Raw genomic sequence first — 17,195 nt, forward strand, 5'->3', positions numbered from 1 at the left:
AGCAGAAACTACAGTTTTTATGTACCCAATTCAAATGTTTGAGAGCCTGGAGCAGGGAACAGCCAGTCAACCATTAAGAGCTTTACATAACAACCAAATCCTGTTTTACTTGACCTAACCTAAAGCATTGGATGTTAATCAGGGATCTGAGCTCTATGGTCATAATCACTTAACACCATAGACACTTTTATTGCTATACCAGGTCACAGATGGAATCATTGGCTGAAATCTAATAAAAAGTCCTTTACTACTTTGATCAACATGTTGGGTGTTTCTTTACTCTTTTTCTTTTCTTATATTTACACATTGCTGAATTAATACAACTCTTGTAACACCTTTAATACTTTTCTGCCTGATAGTTTGCAAGACAAATTTTAGAATATTTACATTTTTGTTCACTGTGATTCTGGCAGTTCAAGATTCTTGAATGCTAAAGAATGAACAAATTCCTGACTTTGGTTATGAAATGGGAAATTTCCATCTTTCATATGAACATTATAAATGTAGAAGACAATTCTGTCCAGTATTATATTAATCATTCCTCAACTGATTCTGGTTATATTTATGCAAGTTGCAGTATCATTTGATTTCTATATCAAACTGGCAAATAAACCCGACAAAATAGAATTAGCCAGGTAGTGTCAGTATTGTATTCTTCACTCTTCAAAATAAACAAGAGATCATGGTTCTCAGCATGTTCTTTGGTAAATAATCCTCTGAAAGTTTTAATTGAATGCCCAAGAATATGTATAACAGGTAGATGTCAGGTTTTAGATAAAAGACTTGGCCTGCTTATGAAAACCAAAACTTTGCCAGAGAGGTGCTTATACCTACAAGTCATCACTGGCATAAGTAGAGATAAAAGTGGTTAAGCTACTGATAATTGTAACTGGTCTTTTTTCTGCCTTCATTCCTATTTTTTTTTAGTATGAAATATGAAACACAGAATTTAAAATCTAGGTTTTATTCTCTGAATGCACTAATCTTTATCTCTGTTATTGAATATCTTTGAAAATCACATGCAACTCAGTTTTGCTTTTATTCAACCAAAAATTAAATGTGGATTTGGTGTGTAGGTGTGTTTACAATAGAAATCCAACAGTCCCCAGCATTTTATGATTAATAATTGTCAGCTCCAAAAATTGTTTCACAGTAATTCATAAGATGGTTCAAGACATGGGAAATTATATAATACATTCCTTCCAGATTGCTCCCAATTACATATCCTATTAGCAATTATTTGGCTATGACAGTACCTCCTCAATATATCACTATATAGTTAAACAAGCACTTTACATTATTTACTTTGCAAAGATTAACTTGTTTTATGCTCTTTAAAACCATTGGATTGCACCACCTTGATAAGGTGCATAATATTAGTAAACATTAATTTTGAGTTAATTTATTTCATTGCTATAACTAGAAAGAATAAATAAATTTAATGTGGTGCTTTCTAAAAGAGATGCAAAAATATTTTGGTTTTAAGAGTGGTGAAAATGCTGCTCCCATTAGTAACCAGAAATGTTACAGCAACTGTTGAGAAAGATATTAGAGGCGGTATATATAAATATAAGATATTAAGATGGTAGACGATATATTGTTTTCCCATTCACAGCAATGCTTCATGTCAAATTATATTCTGGAATGGTTTGTCAGATAATTAGAGGACACGCATTCATTGTCTATTATCTATCTGAGAGCAGGTGCTTTAGAAAAAATTGTACACAAAATCTGAACCAAGCAGAAAATGAGCAAAAATGAAAGAACTTACATTCATATAGCATGAACCAACCCGAAATTCACTGTGTTGAACCATGTACTTTTAATGCATGAATGCATTTGTAAAATAAGAAATTCGGCACACAAATTCCCACAAACAATAGCAATAACCAGATGAACTGGCTTTGTGATGTTGAACAAGTATAAATATTGGGCAAGATGCTTAGGGTTAACTCCCTGATCTTCTATGAAATATTCCTATAGAATCATTCCCACAAAATCACTTGAGAGATCAGTGATGACCTTAGTGTAACAAGCTGAATAGAGCACTCCAAAAGTAGAACACTTCCTTGGTACTACACTAGAATATCAGCCTTGAATGTGGGATTGAATCCTCAATCTTCTGCCCCTAAGGGAAGTGGGCCCAGCTGACCCCATGGCATACATGGTTCATTGTCTTTGTTTTCCACCCCATAACAGACCATTCCCTTAGTTCATTGGTATCTGCCTTTGAGTTTGCTTAAAGCCTTTCATATCTTAAATATTTTACATTTCTGAGGAAAGGTCACAGGTCTAAAACATTGGTGTAGACTACACTGATGTCAACTGTTCCATAGAGAACTGCAGCATTGAAGTATGATTGGCAGGTTCATATGTGGCCCCTCAGCTTTACACCAGCCATAGTTGGGGGATCCAATGTGGCCCCATTAACTTGAGTACTGTCGCCAAATGTTAGTGAAAAGGTAACTTTAGCTAAATTTTATTTTTGCTTTCTTTCACTTTTTTTCCCCCTTTTAGTTAACCCCAGTTCATTATTTTTAAATAAAGTTTTAAAATGATTTAGATTAGTTTTAGTCTGGTTATCAGACATGTATAAACAGTTGCTAGGGCAGGTCTTGGGAGGCAATGTCAATGGGCCTGGTCTCTAGTTGCAGCCTAGTCTGCTCACATGGTACCTGTGGATCCACAACCTCAAGGTAGTCGGGAACCCTGCAGAGTGAGCAAGGTGATGGGGCAGATCAAGCACTATTCAACCCATTAACACTATTTCTCCCAACGGTTACTGCATGGCCCCAATATTTCCAGCATCTTTTTATACTTGATATTCTACATATACAGTATTTTCCCTTTAATTGAAGCAGTTCACGTAGAGATAAACTGTAGGAAGAAAGATCACCTGGCAGAAATCTATCTGAATTATCCAAAAACACACAGGATTGGACAGTTTTATATGAAGGGAAGGGATTAAGAATCTGGATGGTAGGGAGTTTTGAAAGGAATTCATTTCTCTGCATTTGATTGGGAAAGAAATGGGATGATGGGGCATCGGAAGAGTGTGTAGGGAGAGGGAAACTGTGTTTGGTAGCAGCATCGCACTGAATATGTTGGATATGGTGGATCATTGTGGCATCTCACTGTGCTTCTGGAAGGAAGGATAGGAATGAAAGTAGAAGTGTGTAAAATGGAACAGAAACAGAGAACCCCATTAAGCATAGTGGAAACAGAATCCTGTTAAGGAAAAAGGAAGTCAATTAGGTCCAAGGCCATCTACATGTCATTATTCATCTCCATGGATATTCAGTATTTTTTTTAAAGTACCAATGCTTTGATATGACTAAAACTCAGATTACATCATAAATGGCAGATGGCCTGCAAATTAAGGATTTCAAATAACTACATGCATTGAATTTGCAAAGGGCTAAACTGAATAACTACTTAACTATCAGACAAAACATGTTGGTTATTTCTGAAGATGTAATACTTGTGAGATAAACCCTGCACATCTAAGTTTTATTCTAGAATTTAGACTCTAATCTAGAATTAGTCACACAGTTGAAGGAGCACTGATCCAAACATTCAATTGATTGTTCGAGATCTGAAGGTGCAAATGGGAGCTCCATTAACCTGCTTGTTCCCATACATAGCATCAAAGGTATCTGCATCATGATAATGCTGTTGATAAACTCTAGAATCTATAATTGGCATTTACTCAAACTTAAGAGGATACCAATTACATAATCTTTTTAGAAACAGACAGAAGTTGGGAGATATCTTAGAAATTTCTTCCATAAATGTGTTGATTTTTCATTTTCAAATACTTCTCAACCCTACCAGCAAAATTTTAAATGAATGGCAAAAATAATTTTATTTTTTTTGTAATAAATGAGATACAATCTTGAAATGCTTTGATCAGGCAGCTGAAACTCATCAAGGAATTCCCAGTCATTAAACCCTACTGGATATTAAGGATTGAAACCAGATTTGGTTTGCATGGGAATGCAAAAGTAGTCATTTGGCTTCACAACTCAGTAACCTGGCTAAACTTGCCTTCTCCAACAAAACTGAGCCTTTGTTATAACAAAGCCAACATCCAGGCATTTTGTGCAGAGAACACATTGGATGCTTCCTTGATGATCAGACCTTACCAGAGATTTGAATCATTTCCCATCCTGCTTTTGAAGTCATTGAAGATCAGTTTGCTTCCCTTTGTGATGGCAGTTCAAGATTTTTTCCCGCACACAAGTTTTGATGACCAGAGAATGTTGGGTCTATGTTAGCTAGTCCTCATTTCGAGAGAATTAGAATACAAAAGCAAGGATGTACTGCTGAGGCTTTACAAGGCATTGGTCAGACTGCACTTGGAATATTAAGAACAATTTTGGGCTCAGTGTCAAAGATATACCAGCCCTGGAGAAGGTCCACAAGAATGATCCAAAGAATGAAAGGCTTAACGTTATGAGCATTTGATGTCTCTGGGCCTGTATTCAATGAAATAAAAAAAAAGGACGGCATGGGGGGGGGGGGGGGGGGGGGGGGCAGATAAAAGGAGGGAAAGAAGAGTACCTCATTGAAATCTACTGGATACTGAAAGACCTGGATAGAGTGGACGTAGAGAGGATGTTTCCATTAGCGGGAATCTAAAATCCAAGGCCAGAGCCTCAGAATAAAAGGACATCCCTTTAAAACTTAAATGAGGAATTTCTTCAGCCTGTGAAATTCATTACTGCAGAGAGCTGTGGAAGCTAAGTCATTGGGTGTATTTAAGGTAGAGATTTTAAGATTCTTGATTGGTCAGAGGGTTAAGGGTTACAGGGAGAAGGCAGGAGAATGGGGTTTAAAATCAAAAATCAGCTATGATCAAATCGCATAATTCTGCTTTTCTATCTTATGGAGATGGAGGGTCACAAGGCATTCAAGAATTCTGCAGGGAGTTACTGAGATCAAAACCCACACATTCTGGCTGAAGCTCACTTCTCCATTTGCCCTCCAGGTGCCCTACCAACCCACCACCTTGTTCGTTAAACTGGCTATTTCCTGCCCATCATGTCCTGCTCAATGCAATGATAATCTTGTCAAAGCATTCAAGTTCCCTATCTATAATAGCAAAGTGACATTAGGATTGTCCATGCAGGTCCTGACATTCCAGGTCCCAAACTTCATATACAGGAGTTCAAATGCCCATGTATTTTGTTTTTAAAAACATGTACTACTTGTTGCACATCAATTAAAATGTGGGATTTTATCCAATAGCAAGGAGGACCAAGGTGACTGGAGACCAGGTTCTGCTGCATGGGAATGTTCATGTATTAGTGCGCACGCATATAGGTGTTGCCAGGAACACACACTCTCACTCATGCACGTGAGCACAAGAGCCCACTTGTGCATGAATGAGGGGCAAGGCACTGGTGACCTATATCCGTATTTACATAACTTGTTTCTGAACCAAGTCAACAACAGATTGCATATATCCAAAGCCCAAGCACAAATTCTTCCTGCATTCTATTTATACTGACATCCCAAAAGACCATTTCCAATCTTTACCAACAGCCTATTTGCAATTCTGCAACCATCTCCTAATTCCATAACTCCAAAACTTATGCAATACCTATAACACTCCAAATATCCCATATCTGCTTCCTCACTGCCAGTTTTTCCTGTGATTTTCCAAATAGTGTTGCCACAACCCACTAATAGATGCTAGCATTTTTCTATTACCAAGTCAACCCCTTTTTCGCCTCTAAACAGCAGGATTACATTTGCTGTCTTCAAATCTATGGGGACCATTCTAGAATCCAGGGAACTCTTAGATCAAAACCTTTAATATACTCTTTAAAAAGAAAATTTGTAGGTCATCAGGCTTTTAATTCCCCTAAATAATTACATGTGTAGGTGTTCTAACCCCTTGATCCTGCATTCAATAAGATCATGGCTGATCTGATACAAACTTCTCATCTTAGTGCACATGGGATGCCAGTTGGAAAATGTACCAGAAAAGCCACACCTGTAACTGAGCAAGGAGGAAGGTTATTAAAGAATGCAAAGTTAATACAAAATGAGAGAGAGAGAGAGAGAGATTTATTTGAGTTTGTAACAATTATGCCATGAACTCATAAGGAATAGGCTCCAGCAGCTGTGGCTTGTTGGCCTTGGTTCGCACGAAGTGTGCCTTCCTGGGCTCAGCAGGCTGGAAAGTAAAACAAAACACATTAGTTCATTAGGCTTAATTTTATATTGACCAAGTATGCATGCAGCTTAGAATCTGATCCAAACTGAGATCATCACATCACCCATAACAGAGAAATTAGTATTTCTAGGTCAAACTGGATTGCTTTCTAAACACATTTTCACATTATCTGGTTATTATATGCATGCAAATCAATAAACACTTCACCCACCCCAGCTCCTCCTCACTACCAGCCACCAAATCCATCTTGGTGTCCAGAAGTTGGTGAATATGTTCAGGTATCTTAATATCAATTTAATAGTAAACCTGCTGTGCCACTGCAGAACATGAAGAATGCACTTGCAATATCTCAAAGGTAAACAAGTGGGAATGACCCAAGAGAACAAAATTTAGTATCGCCACCACTGACTGCCTAATGAAACTAAATTCCTACCTATCACCTCTACCTCTTTCAAAGTAAAACATTTTACTCAGCTTCACATTTTGGTTTAATTTTATGCTGGATTTGAAAAGGTGCATGTAAGTTACACTAACAATTTGTTCCTTGATAATTGCATGGCGCATTCAATGAATAATGCTGATTCAGTGTGACAGCAAGAAGTGTTTTTGCTTTTTTTTCCCTTAGTAAAACCAACCCCAACCATTCATATACAGATATCCCACTAGTTCTTCGAAGGGTTATCGAAAATTTAATTCACACAGGTGTCCTTACCTTGCGTTTCAGATCAACCCAAGTCCCCTTCTCCTTAGCCTCTTTCTTGGCCTGTTCATTTGCTTTCACACGAAGCAGAAAACTGTCTCTGCTTTTTGAATGCTTAATGTGCTCAATACGCACATTAATTCTTTTGGCAAGGATCTTGCCCCTAAGATACAAATCAAAGCAAATGAAACAAATACCACTGCAACCAAATAATTAACTAAGTTTACAATTTTAAAACACCAACGTGATACAGCATATTAATATACAAAATGCTGTTTAAGGAAAAAAATAAACTACTGGAGAAATTCAGGATCAAGCAGCACCTATGGCAGAAAGGAAATGTTGATGTTTCGGTTCGAGACCCTGCAACAGTCCCAATGCAGGGTCTCAACTGAAAACATTGACAATTCTTGCTGCCCCCTATAGTTGCCACTTGACCCGCTGAGCTCCTCCAGCAGTTTGTTTTTTGCTCCCCATTCCAGCATCTGGAGTCTTGTATCTCTTTTGTTTAATGAAAAGTTATTCCAAAATTAACTAGTTTTAACTAGTAAAATGCATTTTAATTAAGCTTGTTGCATCAGTCCCAATCAAGCCCTTCAATGCAGTAAACTAAATATACTGAAAAATATTGCCATTTTAGAACTCAACTTACAACTACACAATAAAATACAGCAGTACTAATTGGGTTATGACACTTAATCCTCTGAATGTTTTCAATATAATTAGAAATATATTGGGAGAGAAACTGAATATTATTTAGTTTTGAAGGACAGACCAAAAAAAAACCACAGCAATTCTTCCTTTCAAACTTCATTAATGTCCCTTATAATAGAAACCAAGTAAAATACAATATACTTGGGTCTTATAAAAGGACACTTTACTCTACCCCACCTGAATGACCAATAAAGACACATGTCTTATTGGCAAAGTGAAGAGGGGCGCATGAAGTGGTTTACATTTACCCCCAAAAATTCAAATTTTACATTTGTATCTGCTGCATACCTCCAGTATCTCTGTTGAACTCTTCCAGAATCCATCTGACTGCAGCTACATGTCTAGATGGACAACTCATTCCCCAGTTGTCTGCATCTTGTTTCTCTTGCCCCCTTTCTCTCCACATTGCCCACCCTCCCTTCCCCATCAACACCCTCCTGGGTCCAGAATATGGATTACATGAGAAGCCATACGAGTTCTCTAGATCAATCCAGTCAAGGAACCTCATCCAGCACCTGATATTTCAAAAATCACAGCAGAACAATGTTTGGGTCATTAGTTCAGATAAATTCACCGATGATACCACTGTTGTTGGTAGAATCTCAGATGACGATGAGGGGGTTTACGTGAGAGAGATAGATCAGCTGGTTGAGTGATGTTGCAACAACAACCTCACACTCAACGTCAACAAGACCAAGGAATTGAATGTGAACTTCAGGAAGGGGAAGTTGAGAGAACACACACCAGTCCTCACTGAGGGGGTCAGCAGTGGAAAGGGCGAGCAGCTTCAGGTCCCTAGGCATCAAATCTAAGAGGAACTATCTTGGGCCCAACACATTGGTACAATCACGAAGGCGGCACATCAGAGTTTGAGGAGATTTGGTATGTCAAAGACTCTTGCAAATTTCTAGACATACAGTGAAGAGCATTCTGACTAGTTGCATCACAGCCTGATATGCAGCCTCCAATACACAGGATCGCAAGAGCTGCAGAAGGTTGTAGACTCGGCCAGCTCCATCATGGGACCAACCCTCACCACCATACAGAACATCTTCAAGAAGCAGTGCCTTAAGGTGGTGGCAAACATCAGTAGGGACCCTCAGCATCCCAGACATGCCCCCTTCTCAATACTACCATCAGGGAGGAGGTATAGGAGCCTGAAGACCCAACTCAATGATCCAGGAACAGGTTTATTGCCTCTACCATCAAATTTCTGAATGATCCACAAACACTACCTCATTATATTTTTGCACTATTTTTGTAATTTATAGATTTTTTTTTAATGTCTTTGCACTGTACTGTTGCCACAAAACAACAAATTTCACATCATATATCAGTGATAATAAATCCAATTCTGATTCAGAATATGATCCTGAGGTGCAGGGTGCAAGCAGGTTGTGTAGCTAGAGCCCAGGTGGGCCAAGTGTGCAGCCAGAATCAGATCAGGGAATCCAGAACACCAGGGGTCAGGAACATGCGTAGGTTCGCACCTGGAGCCAGCATCCAGAGTGCTTGCATTTTTCCTGTTTCCGTTAAACACCCCAGCTCTACTAGAAAAGTTATTATAATGTGTAATGTTTAAAAAAGAAAAAGCATATTTGGGTGTTGGAAGAATTAACACCCAATAGCCCCAAAAATAATCTGATACTACCAAAGTCCCAAGGATGCCAAATTACACAGGTTTTACTATATTTCCCACAGAACTGTCTATCACTCCCCCATTCCTCAGCAGTACAAAAGACAGTGTCAGCTTTTACACTTGGCAGCACCTCACCCAACCTTACCTCTGACACTTCCATCTAGATCCTGAATGTGGCCTTTACTGGCAAACACATCCGAGCAAACTGGGGCCCAAAACATTCTCCACCCTACATGGCCCTTTAAGAAAATTAATGCCCACCCCATTTAGCAAACCTTTGCTTAGCCTTCCAGCTAACTTCATGACTTAGTGTCAACATTTCTGAGCAAACTTTTGCAGTGCTTTGGAACATTTTCCAATGTTAAAATCACAAAACATTTTTACTCACTTGACTTGCTTGTTAATAATAATGCCCACAGCATGTTGTGTAACATTATAAATTCTTCCAGTCTTCCCGTGATAACATTTGTGAGGCATGCCCTTTTGAACAGTGCCTGTGCCCTAAAGAGAAAGGCAGTTTAATGTTACCAGAATGAGTTTTAAAGAACATCTATTAAGCAAGGTTCAATAAGGTCCCTACAGAAAAAAAGATTATCCAAATAGAAGTTAATTCAAGGCTTAAAAAAAACATTCTTTTAATCTGCATTTACTGACAACAACAAATTACTTCTCCATTGTACAGATATACTCATTTGTTACTATGATGTAGGTTTGGCTTGTTAACAGAATAAAGCCTGAGGAGGCAATGAGGAATGTGGAAAGAATTCCAGCAGTTTGAGGTCTGGATGCCCGAAAAAAAAAACCAGATCACTAACAGTGAGAACAAGAAGGGTAAATGCAGCTGTGTCCAGCGTTGCAGGAAGATGAGAGTTCACAGGATTGACTGGTGGTAAGGAGACCAAAGTTGCAATGAAGAGGAAATAATATAGCTGCAAATGGAATAATCCTGCTCAGTAACCCTCAAGGTTTATTTTTGTGCAATGACAAGCCACATGGCCAAGCTCCACTGACCAAAAGTTGAGCTGTAGAGGGAATTCAGGTGAGTATTACTGGTGTCAGGGTGAAAGATTCCAGATACAGCTCCTGAGATTGCACTTATCACTGCCATTTCTAATTTACATTTGTGATAATTTTCAGGAATATATGATAATTAAAAACTTAAAATATTTACATTTTAAATAGAAAAGTCATCCATAATAATCAATGAAATGAATGGAATTTTCATCCAATAAGATACAAAGCATGGAACCATTTAAAGATGATTAAATGGATAAATTGCAAAATGCAGAAAGGTAACAGCAGCCCCATTAAACTCACTGGGCTCAAAAACTATGTATACCCCATTTAATACATTAATATTTTTCCTTTAAAAATATTTCAAACGCCCAATTTTCAGAAATAATGTCCATGTAAAAGTGTAACCGAATTTCTGCTGTAAAATAGCTTATTTAACCAGACATAAGCAAGATTCCACTTAACACCAATATATAACATTAATATATACCTTGATGTCAACGATATCTCCCTTCTTGTAGATACTGAAATAGGTAGAGAGGGGAACAGGTCCTAAGAAGATAGATTTTACAACAAGTTACATACGAATATGGTAAAAATTGCAACATTGGAGCTAAACAATCCAATACAACTAAACGAACAAGTTTTGTTTCAACACATTTCCTTGGTGTCCTCAGACACAGCCGTTGTATTATAAATTGTTCTATAAGCTGCACAATGGCGTAGCTAGAGCCACTGCCTCACAGCACCAGGTGCTAAATCCTGATCTTAGCTGTTGTCTGTGCGGAATTTGCATGACCCCTGGGTTTCCTCCAGGCGTCCAGTTTCCTCCCACCTCCCAAGACATGCAGGTTCGTAGGTTAATTGGCCTCTATAAATTGCCCCTAGGATGTACAATGGTGGTAAAATCTAGCAAGAATTGATGGGAACGTGGAGAGAATAAAATGGTGTTAATGATTAATGTAGGATTTCTGTAAATGGGTGCTTGATGGTCAGCATGGACTCTTGTGGGCAAAAGGCTTATTTCTGTGCAGTATTTCACTCTATGGCAATAGGATTAATGCCGCTCCCAATTATCAGAGAACTGTACACACTAACATTAGAGAATTGCGACAACCTCAAAATGAACATTCTCCAACCATGCATCAAGATTTCTCATGAAAAACCGATACTTGGTCATGTTGCTTAATCATTTCCCGACACAAGTCAGGCAGGCTTACTTAGGATAAGAACAGATGTATTTCAAGCAGGAAGAGGGGAAATGAATACAAGTGTAGGTAGGTTATGCTGTACAAGGTTATACTTGTACAGGCAACCCGTGTTACAAGGGAAGGTGTTCCTAGAAAACATTTTGTATTGCAATTTTCCATACCGCCAGTTAAAAAGAAATAAATCTAAGTTTATTTACCTTTTAAAATCACACAAATTCCGCAAGAGCAAATTTTATTCTGCATCTCAAATTTTTGGGTAGCAATTTGTGAATTCTACAAGGGCAGTATTCCATTACCCAAATGACTGTAACACAGGGTTTGTCTGTATAGGACATTGGTGAGACTGTACCTAGAGTACTCTGTGTAGTACTGATCTTCTATTGGAAGGATGCTATTGCACTGGAAGCAGTTCAGGGAAGGTTTACTAGACTAATACCTGGAATGAGCAGGTTGTCTCACAAGGAAAAATTGAACAGGGTAGGTTCATATTTGTCAGAGTTTGGAGAAGTGATTGAAATAAAGGTTCCTGAGAATATTGACAGGGTGCATGTGGAGAGGATACTTCCTTTAGTGTAAGAATCTAGAACTAGGATCACTGGGTTTAAAAATAAAGGACTGCCCATTTAAGAGAAATATTAGACAACTTCTTTCCTCTTAACAGCTGAGTGCCTATGCAACACTTCTTCAATGACCTGTGGATGAAGAGTCTATGAAAATTAAAGCAGAGAAAAACAGATACCTCATAAGGTGAAAGGGTAGCCCAAATTAAATACCATCAAATGGTGAAGCAGACACAAGGGGCCAAGTGGCCTACTCCTAAATTATATGGACAGGAACCACCTAATTTTCTATGAAACATTGAAGGGAAAACATAGTTTTTATTATTAATTTTCCAGAACATTCACTCCTCTTTTTACGCTCCACCAGACCAACTTTCAATCAAACAACAACAATTCTAAAATGCCAAGTATTCTAGTTGCTCTCAGTACCGGTGAAATAATTGGTTCAGCTTGCCCCACAGGGCAATCAAGAGAGTTCAATCATCATCGAGCACTAGTTTTTTTTCAGGAAATCCACATACTAGCATTATCAACCAAACATAAAAATCAAAGGACAGTGGTAGAATAAATCAGAATCATTTCATTGGGCTTATCCTGAATCCAAAAATCAGAAATCTTCAAATGAGTAAAGGAACGTTATATGGTGTACTTTCCATTTATCTTCCTCTATCCCAATAGCTAACTCCAGTCAACACCTGATCTGTCGCAGAGTTTCTACTAATCATTGTGCAGCAAGCCACACGAAAACTTCCACAAGATAGGTTTAATTTGACCTCACAAAACCCAAGTCAGCAGAGTTGATGAGGAAGGAATCAACATCTGCACAATATTCTTTATTAGATCAAACCCGTATTTCTCAGCAGCTCAAGTTTTCTAACAAAACGTTTGATACAAGGATCAGTGGCTGTAAATAAAATAAAGAATTCTCACCGTGCTTGCGGAAAGGCCTTGCGAACATATATCGCGTTCCCCTCCTTTTACCCCTGGTGTTAGTCATCTTGAATGTTCACTGAAAATAAATGTACGAGGCTTAATTCACTGAAAACCTTTAATTCCTGCGCGGTACGGATAAGAGTATATCTAACACCAAATAGCTTCAAGGAGTGAACAAATGAAACGATCGTGGGATGCAGCTAATACTATCCGAGTCTAACCTCACTACCCCATCCTCCCCGACCCGGGCCCGATGGATTTAGCCGGGCCCGGTACAGGTTCCCCCGCCACTCCCCACGTTACTACGGGACCGACCATCCCCCTCCCGCCGCCACATGTCCGGGCCTTAGCCCGGCCGCGCCAACACTACCACCAGCAATCCGTGCAAACCCCGGCCATCAGCACTACTCCGCCACAACCCACGCTTCACAACACCATAAAGCCTCCTCGAAGCCCAGAGCCCCACTTCCACGGATATTTCTCGGTCAGTTTATCGGCGGTGGGAGCGCAGCTCCGCCGGCCGCTACCTGCGAGATGGCGCCACTCCGCGGAAAGGGCGAGTGGGGGCCTCGCACTCCTTACATGGCAACCATGGCTGGCTATTCCGCGCCTGATCGGGAAACCCAATTCGTCCGAAGATCGGCATCTATTATGTGTGCAACTATATATCAACGTCGCGCTCATATCTCAACATCCACATGAAAATTTAAAACAAATTAGCGAGATGGTTTTCAGAACCCAGCGAGTGGGACTCTCGGTTGGGGTCACATGGGTCTGGGGTGGGGCTCACTTTACTTAATGTGGAGATGCTCACATGGGACTGAGAATAATTAGTGGTTTGTGTTCAATATGGTTCAAAATGTGATTTTTTTTGTTGAAGGGCATAATCTCAAAGAGTTATTCCGGGACTTTCCTCTGGAATGAAAGGTCTATGAATATCCTCGTTATAGAAGATTTACTTATTACAAGTGGAATTGATTTTACAATGAAAACAAATCCGATCTAACATTTAACTGCTTCACATTATATGGGTGAAATTGCATGCAAATATGAATATAGAAAATCTTGTTTCAAGTTCGTATTGCAATTGTGAAAGTTCAAGTGTCAAGTTTTTTGCTTGAAATTTCCGTAGACGAAAGACGTAGACTTTATTCCCTCATTAGAATCAGGATTCAACTAATGGGTGAGCGAAATCCCAACTGAGCACAATATGTTCTTGCAGCTGCTCACTAGGACATGCAACAAAAAACAGCCTCGACGTATACAGCGCCTCTGATGTAGAAAAATATCCCAAGGCACTCTAATGAAAGGTGATCAAGCTGAAATTATAATCGTTGTTTCTCTCTCCAGAATTGCTGCCTGATCTACTTAGTACTTCCAGCATATTCTGTTTTCATCCAAGATTCTTAACAGGAATATTATCAAAAAAATCACAGCAAGCCATATATTAGAGAAGATGATCAAAAGCTGTCAGAGAGTGTAATCTTAAAGGAGGAATGAGAGACAGATAGTGTTTGGAAGGAAATTCCAAGCTTTAGAACATAGAACAGTACAGCACAGGAACAGGCCCTTCGGCCCACGATGTTGTGCCGAACTAATTAAACTAATAATTAAATGCTTAACTAATCCCTTTTGCCTACACAATGTCCATATCCCACTATTCATGTGCCTATCTAAGAGCCTCTTAAATGCCTCTATCATACCTACCTCCACTACCACCCCTGGCAGCACATTCCAGGCACCCACTACTCTGCATAAAAAAAATTGCCCCGCACATCTCCTTTGAACTTACCCCATCTCACCTTAAATGCATGCCCTCTAGTATTAAACATTTCGACCCTGGGGAAAAGATACCAGTTGCCTATCTATGCCTCCCATAATCTTATAAATTGCAGTCAGGTCTCCCCTCAGCCTCCATCACTCCAGAGAAAACAACCCTAGTTTGTCCAACCTCTCCTTGCCCTCTAATTCAGGTAGCATCCTGGTAAACCTCTTCTGCACCCTCTCCAAAGCCTCCACATCCTTCCCATAATGGTATGACCAAAAGACTTCCTTCTCTGATGATGCTCCGGGGACCCAAGTCCTTCTGATCAAGGCCTAGTGTGTGGACTTTGATGGAGCTGTTTTTAGCTATAATGTCAGAGTCTCCAAATAGACATAACAAAATTCCTGTCATACAATAGCTTGTTTCTAGCATGCTTCCCCACCCAATTTTTCAGTAAATCCATAAAAGATAGAAAACAACTCAAGGATGTGTTCTGCTTTGTTATCAACTACCCATGGAGTTTCATGAGTCAGAGCAAATGACAGCTACATTTATGCATACAGGAAAATGGTAAATACACCATGTTTCACAAAGGAAATGCTGGGGCAGAACCTAATGAGGGACTTGCACAAATGCCCATCCACTAAGTTAAGAGCTTTCCCAAGAAGGCAGTGTGATGTCATCTTTATTTCCTGCTGTAGGCAACCTTGAAGACCTTCTGCAGCAAATGCCTGTCTCCAGAATGAGAAAGTTCTTCAGCACAGGCTGGACCTTATCTGCTATTTGTAAATGATCCCAAACCCAGAAATATAATTGAGTCACTGAGGTGATTTTAAGTTTTGCCCCATTGGAACAGCTCATCCGCCATTACTCTCAAACTCAAATTAACAGATAGGGGTACAATTGCCCTGCTTTGTCAAAAAATTAGTCCAGCAGAAACTCCATTCCCAGAGGAAGCTGTGCCCATTCTTTCTGGAAACACCCTATCATGATATACGTGGTACTGCACAAAAGAAGCCAGTATGTTGTAATTGGCCATCAATCGTAGGATTCCACGAACTATACCTATGAGATTTAATGCATTTAAGTAACTGGTTATGGCAAACTATCCTCACAGGACTCAGTGTGGTCTCTTCTACTTTGAAAGTGCAGATTGGTTAACAGCTTTGCAGAAGACCATTACTCAGCTCCTTGAGCCTGTCCCACCTTTCAATGTGATCATAGCTGATCTGCCATGGGCCTCAAGTCCTCTTCTGTGCCAGTTCCTCATAGCCCTTAATTCTCTGTTCTTTCAAAAATTGATCTACCTTCTTAAATACTTCCAGTGATCTAGCCTCTACAGCCCTCTGGGGTAGAGAATTCCAGAGATTTACCACCCTCTGGAGGAAGTAATTCTTAAGCACCTGAGTTTTACACGATCAGCCCAAGGACAACCCTAAGCTTCCACTTGCTTGTCAATTTAATTCTCAAAAGTTCAGATTGGGTTCTGCCAAAGTCACTCAGCTCCTGATATTACAGCCTCAGTCCAAATGTGGACAAGAGAGCTGAACTCGAGGTGAAGTGAGAGTAATTGTCCTTGACATCAAGGCAGCATTTGATTGAGTATGGCATCAAGGAGCCCTGGCTAAACTGGAGTCAATAGTAATTGAGGGAAACCCGCAGGTTGGAAGATGGCTATGGTGTTTGGAGGTCAATCAGCCCATCCACAAGATAACTCTTCAGGAGTTCTTCAGGATAGTGTCCTAAGCTCAACCATTTTCAGCTGCTTCATCAATGATCTTCCTTCAATCACAAGGTCAGAAGTAGGAATGTTCGCTGATGATTGCACAACGTTCAGCACCATTTGTGACACCTCAGATAATGAAGCAGTCCGCAACCAAATGCAGCAAGACCTGGACAATGTCCAGGCCTGGGCTGATAGGTGGCAAGTAATATTTTTGCCATGCAAGTGCCAGGCAATGACGATATCCAACAAGGGAAAATCCAGCTGACTCCCTGACATACAATGGCATTACCATCAGTGAATCTCCCACCAACAATATGCTTGGGGTTACCATTGACCAGAAACTAAACTGGAGTAACCATAAACACAATGTGGCTACAAGAGCAGGTCAGAGGCTAGGAATCCTGTGGCGAGTAACTCACCTCCTAATTCCCTAAAGCTGCCCACTATCTACAAATCAGGAGTGTGATGGAAAACTGTCCATTTGCCTGGATGAGTGCAACTTCAGCAACACTCAAAAAGCTTGATACTGTACAGGATAGAACAGTCTGCTTGACTGGCACCTCCACAATTATTCACTCACTCCACCACTGACACACAGTTGCAGCAGTTTGTACCATCAACAGGATGCACTGCAGTAAGACTACTTAGACAGCACCTTCCAAACTTATAACCTCTACCAGGTAGAAGGAAAAGGGCAGCAAAAGCTTGGGAACACCACCACCTGGAAGTTGCCCTCCAAGCCACACACC

At 39.8% G+C, this 17,195-nt stretch overlaps 1 protein-coding gene and 1 non-coding gene across 2 annotated transcripts; both read right to left on the reverse strand.

The window, feature by feature from the left end:
- Window positions 1-6,053: 6,053 nt before the first annotated feature.
- Window positions 6,054-13,558, reverse strand: rpl21 (ribosomal protein L21). Its single transcript, XM_052025860.1, has 6 exons — window positions 13,483-13,558; window positions 12,953-13,031; window positions 10,742-10,803; window positions 9,626-9,738; window positions 6,897-7,047; window positions 6,054-6,184 (listed from the first exon to the last, which is right to left on the reverse strand). Exons 2-6 carry the CDS (start codon window positions 13,017-13,019, stop codon window positions 6,095-6,097), a joined length of 483 nt encoding a protein of 160 aa, XP_051881820.1. The 5' UTR covers window positions 13,020-13,031; window positions 13,483-13,558; the 3' UTR covers window positions 6,054-6,094.
- LOC127576323 (small nucleolar RNA SNORA27) lies at window positions 7,696-7,826 on the reverse strand. Its single transcript, XR_007957223.1, has one exon. It is a non-coding gene; the product is annotated as a small nucleolar RNA SNORA27 (small nucleolar RNA).
- Window positions 13,559-17,195: the final 3,637 nt, after the last annotated feature.

This window comes from Pristis pectinata, chromosome 11 (assembly GCF_009764475.1).
Source record: "Pristis pectinata isolate sPriPec2 chromosome 11, sPriPec2.1.pri, whole genome shotgun sequence".
Taxonomy (NCBI): Eukaryota; Metazoa; Chordata; class Chondrichthyes; order Rhinopristiformes; family Pristidae; genus Pristis; species Pristis pectinata.

What these genes read in the sequence shown, in the direction of transcription:
- rpl21 (XM_052025860.1), bottom strand. Translation starts at nt 13,019, where the DNA reads ATGACTAACACCAGGGGTAAAAGGAGGGGAACGCGATATATGTTCGCA. An exon ending in AAGGCCTTTCCGCAAGCACG is followed by an intron (nt 10,804 to 12,952) that starts GTGAGAATTCTT and finishes CTATCTTCTTAG; the next exon opens with GACCTGTTCCCCTCTCTACC. An exon ending in ATTATTAACAAGCAAGTCAA is followed by an intron (nt 7,048 to 9,625) that starts GTGAGTAAAAAT and finishes TTTGTATCTTAG; the next exon opens with GGGCAAGATCCTTGCCAAAA.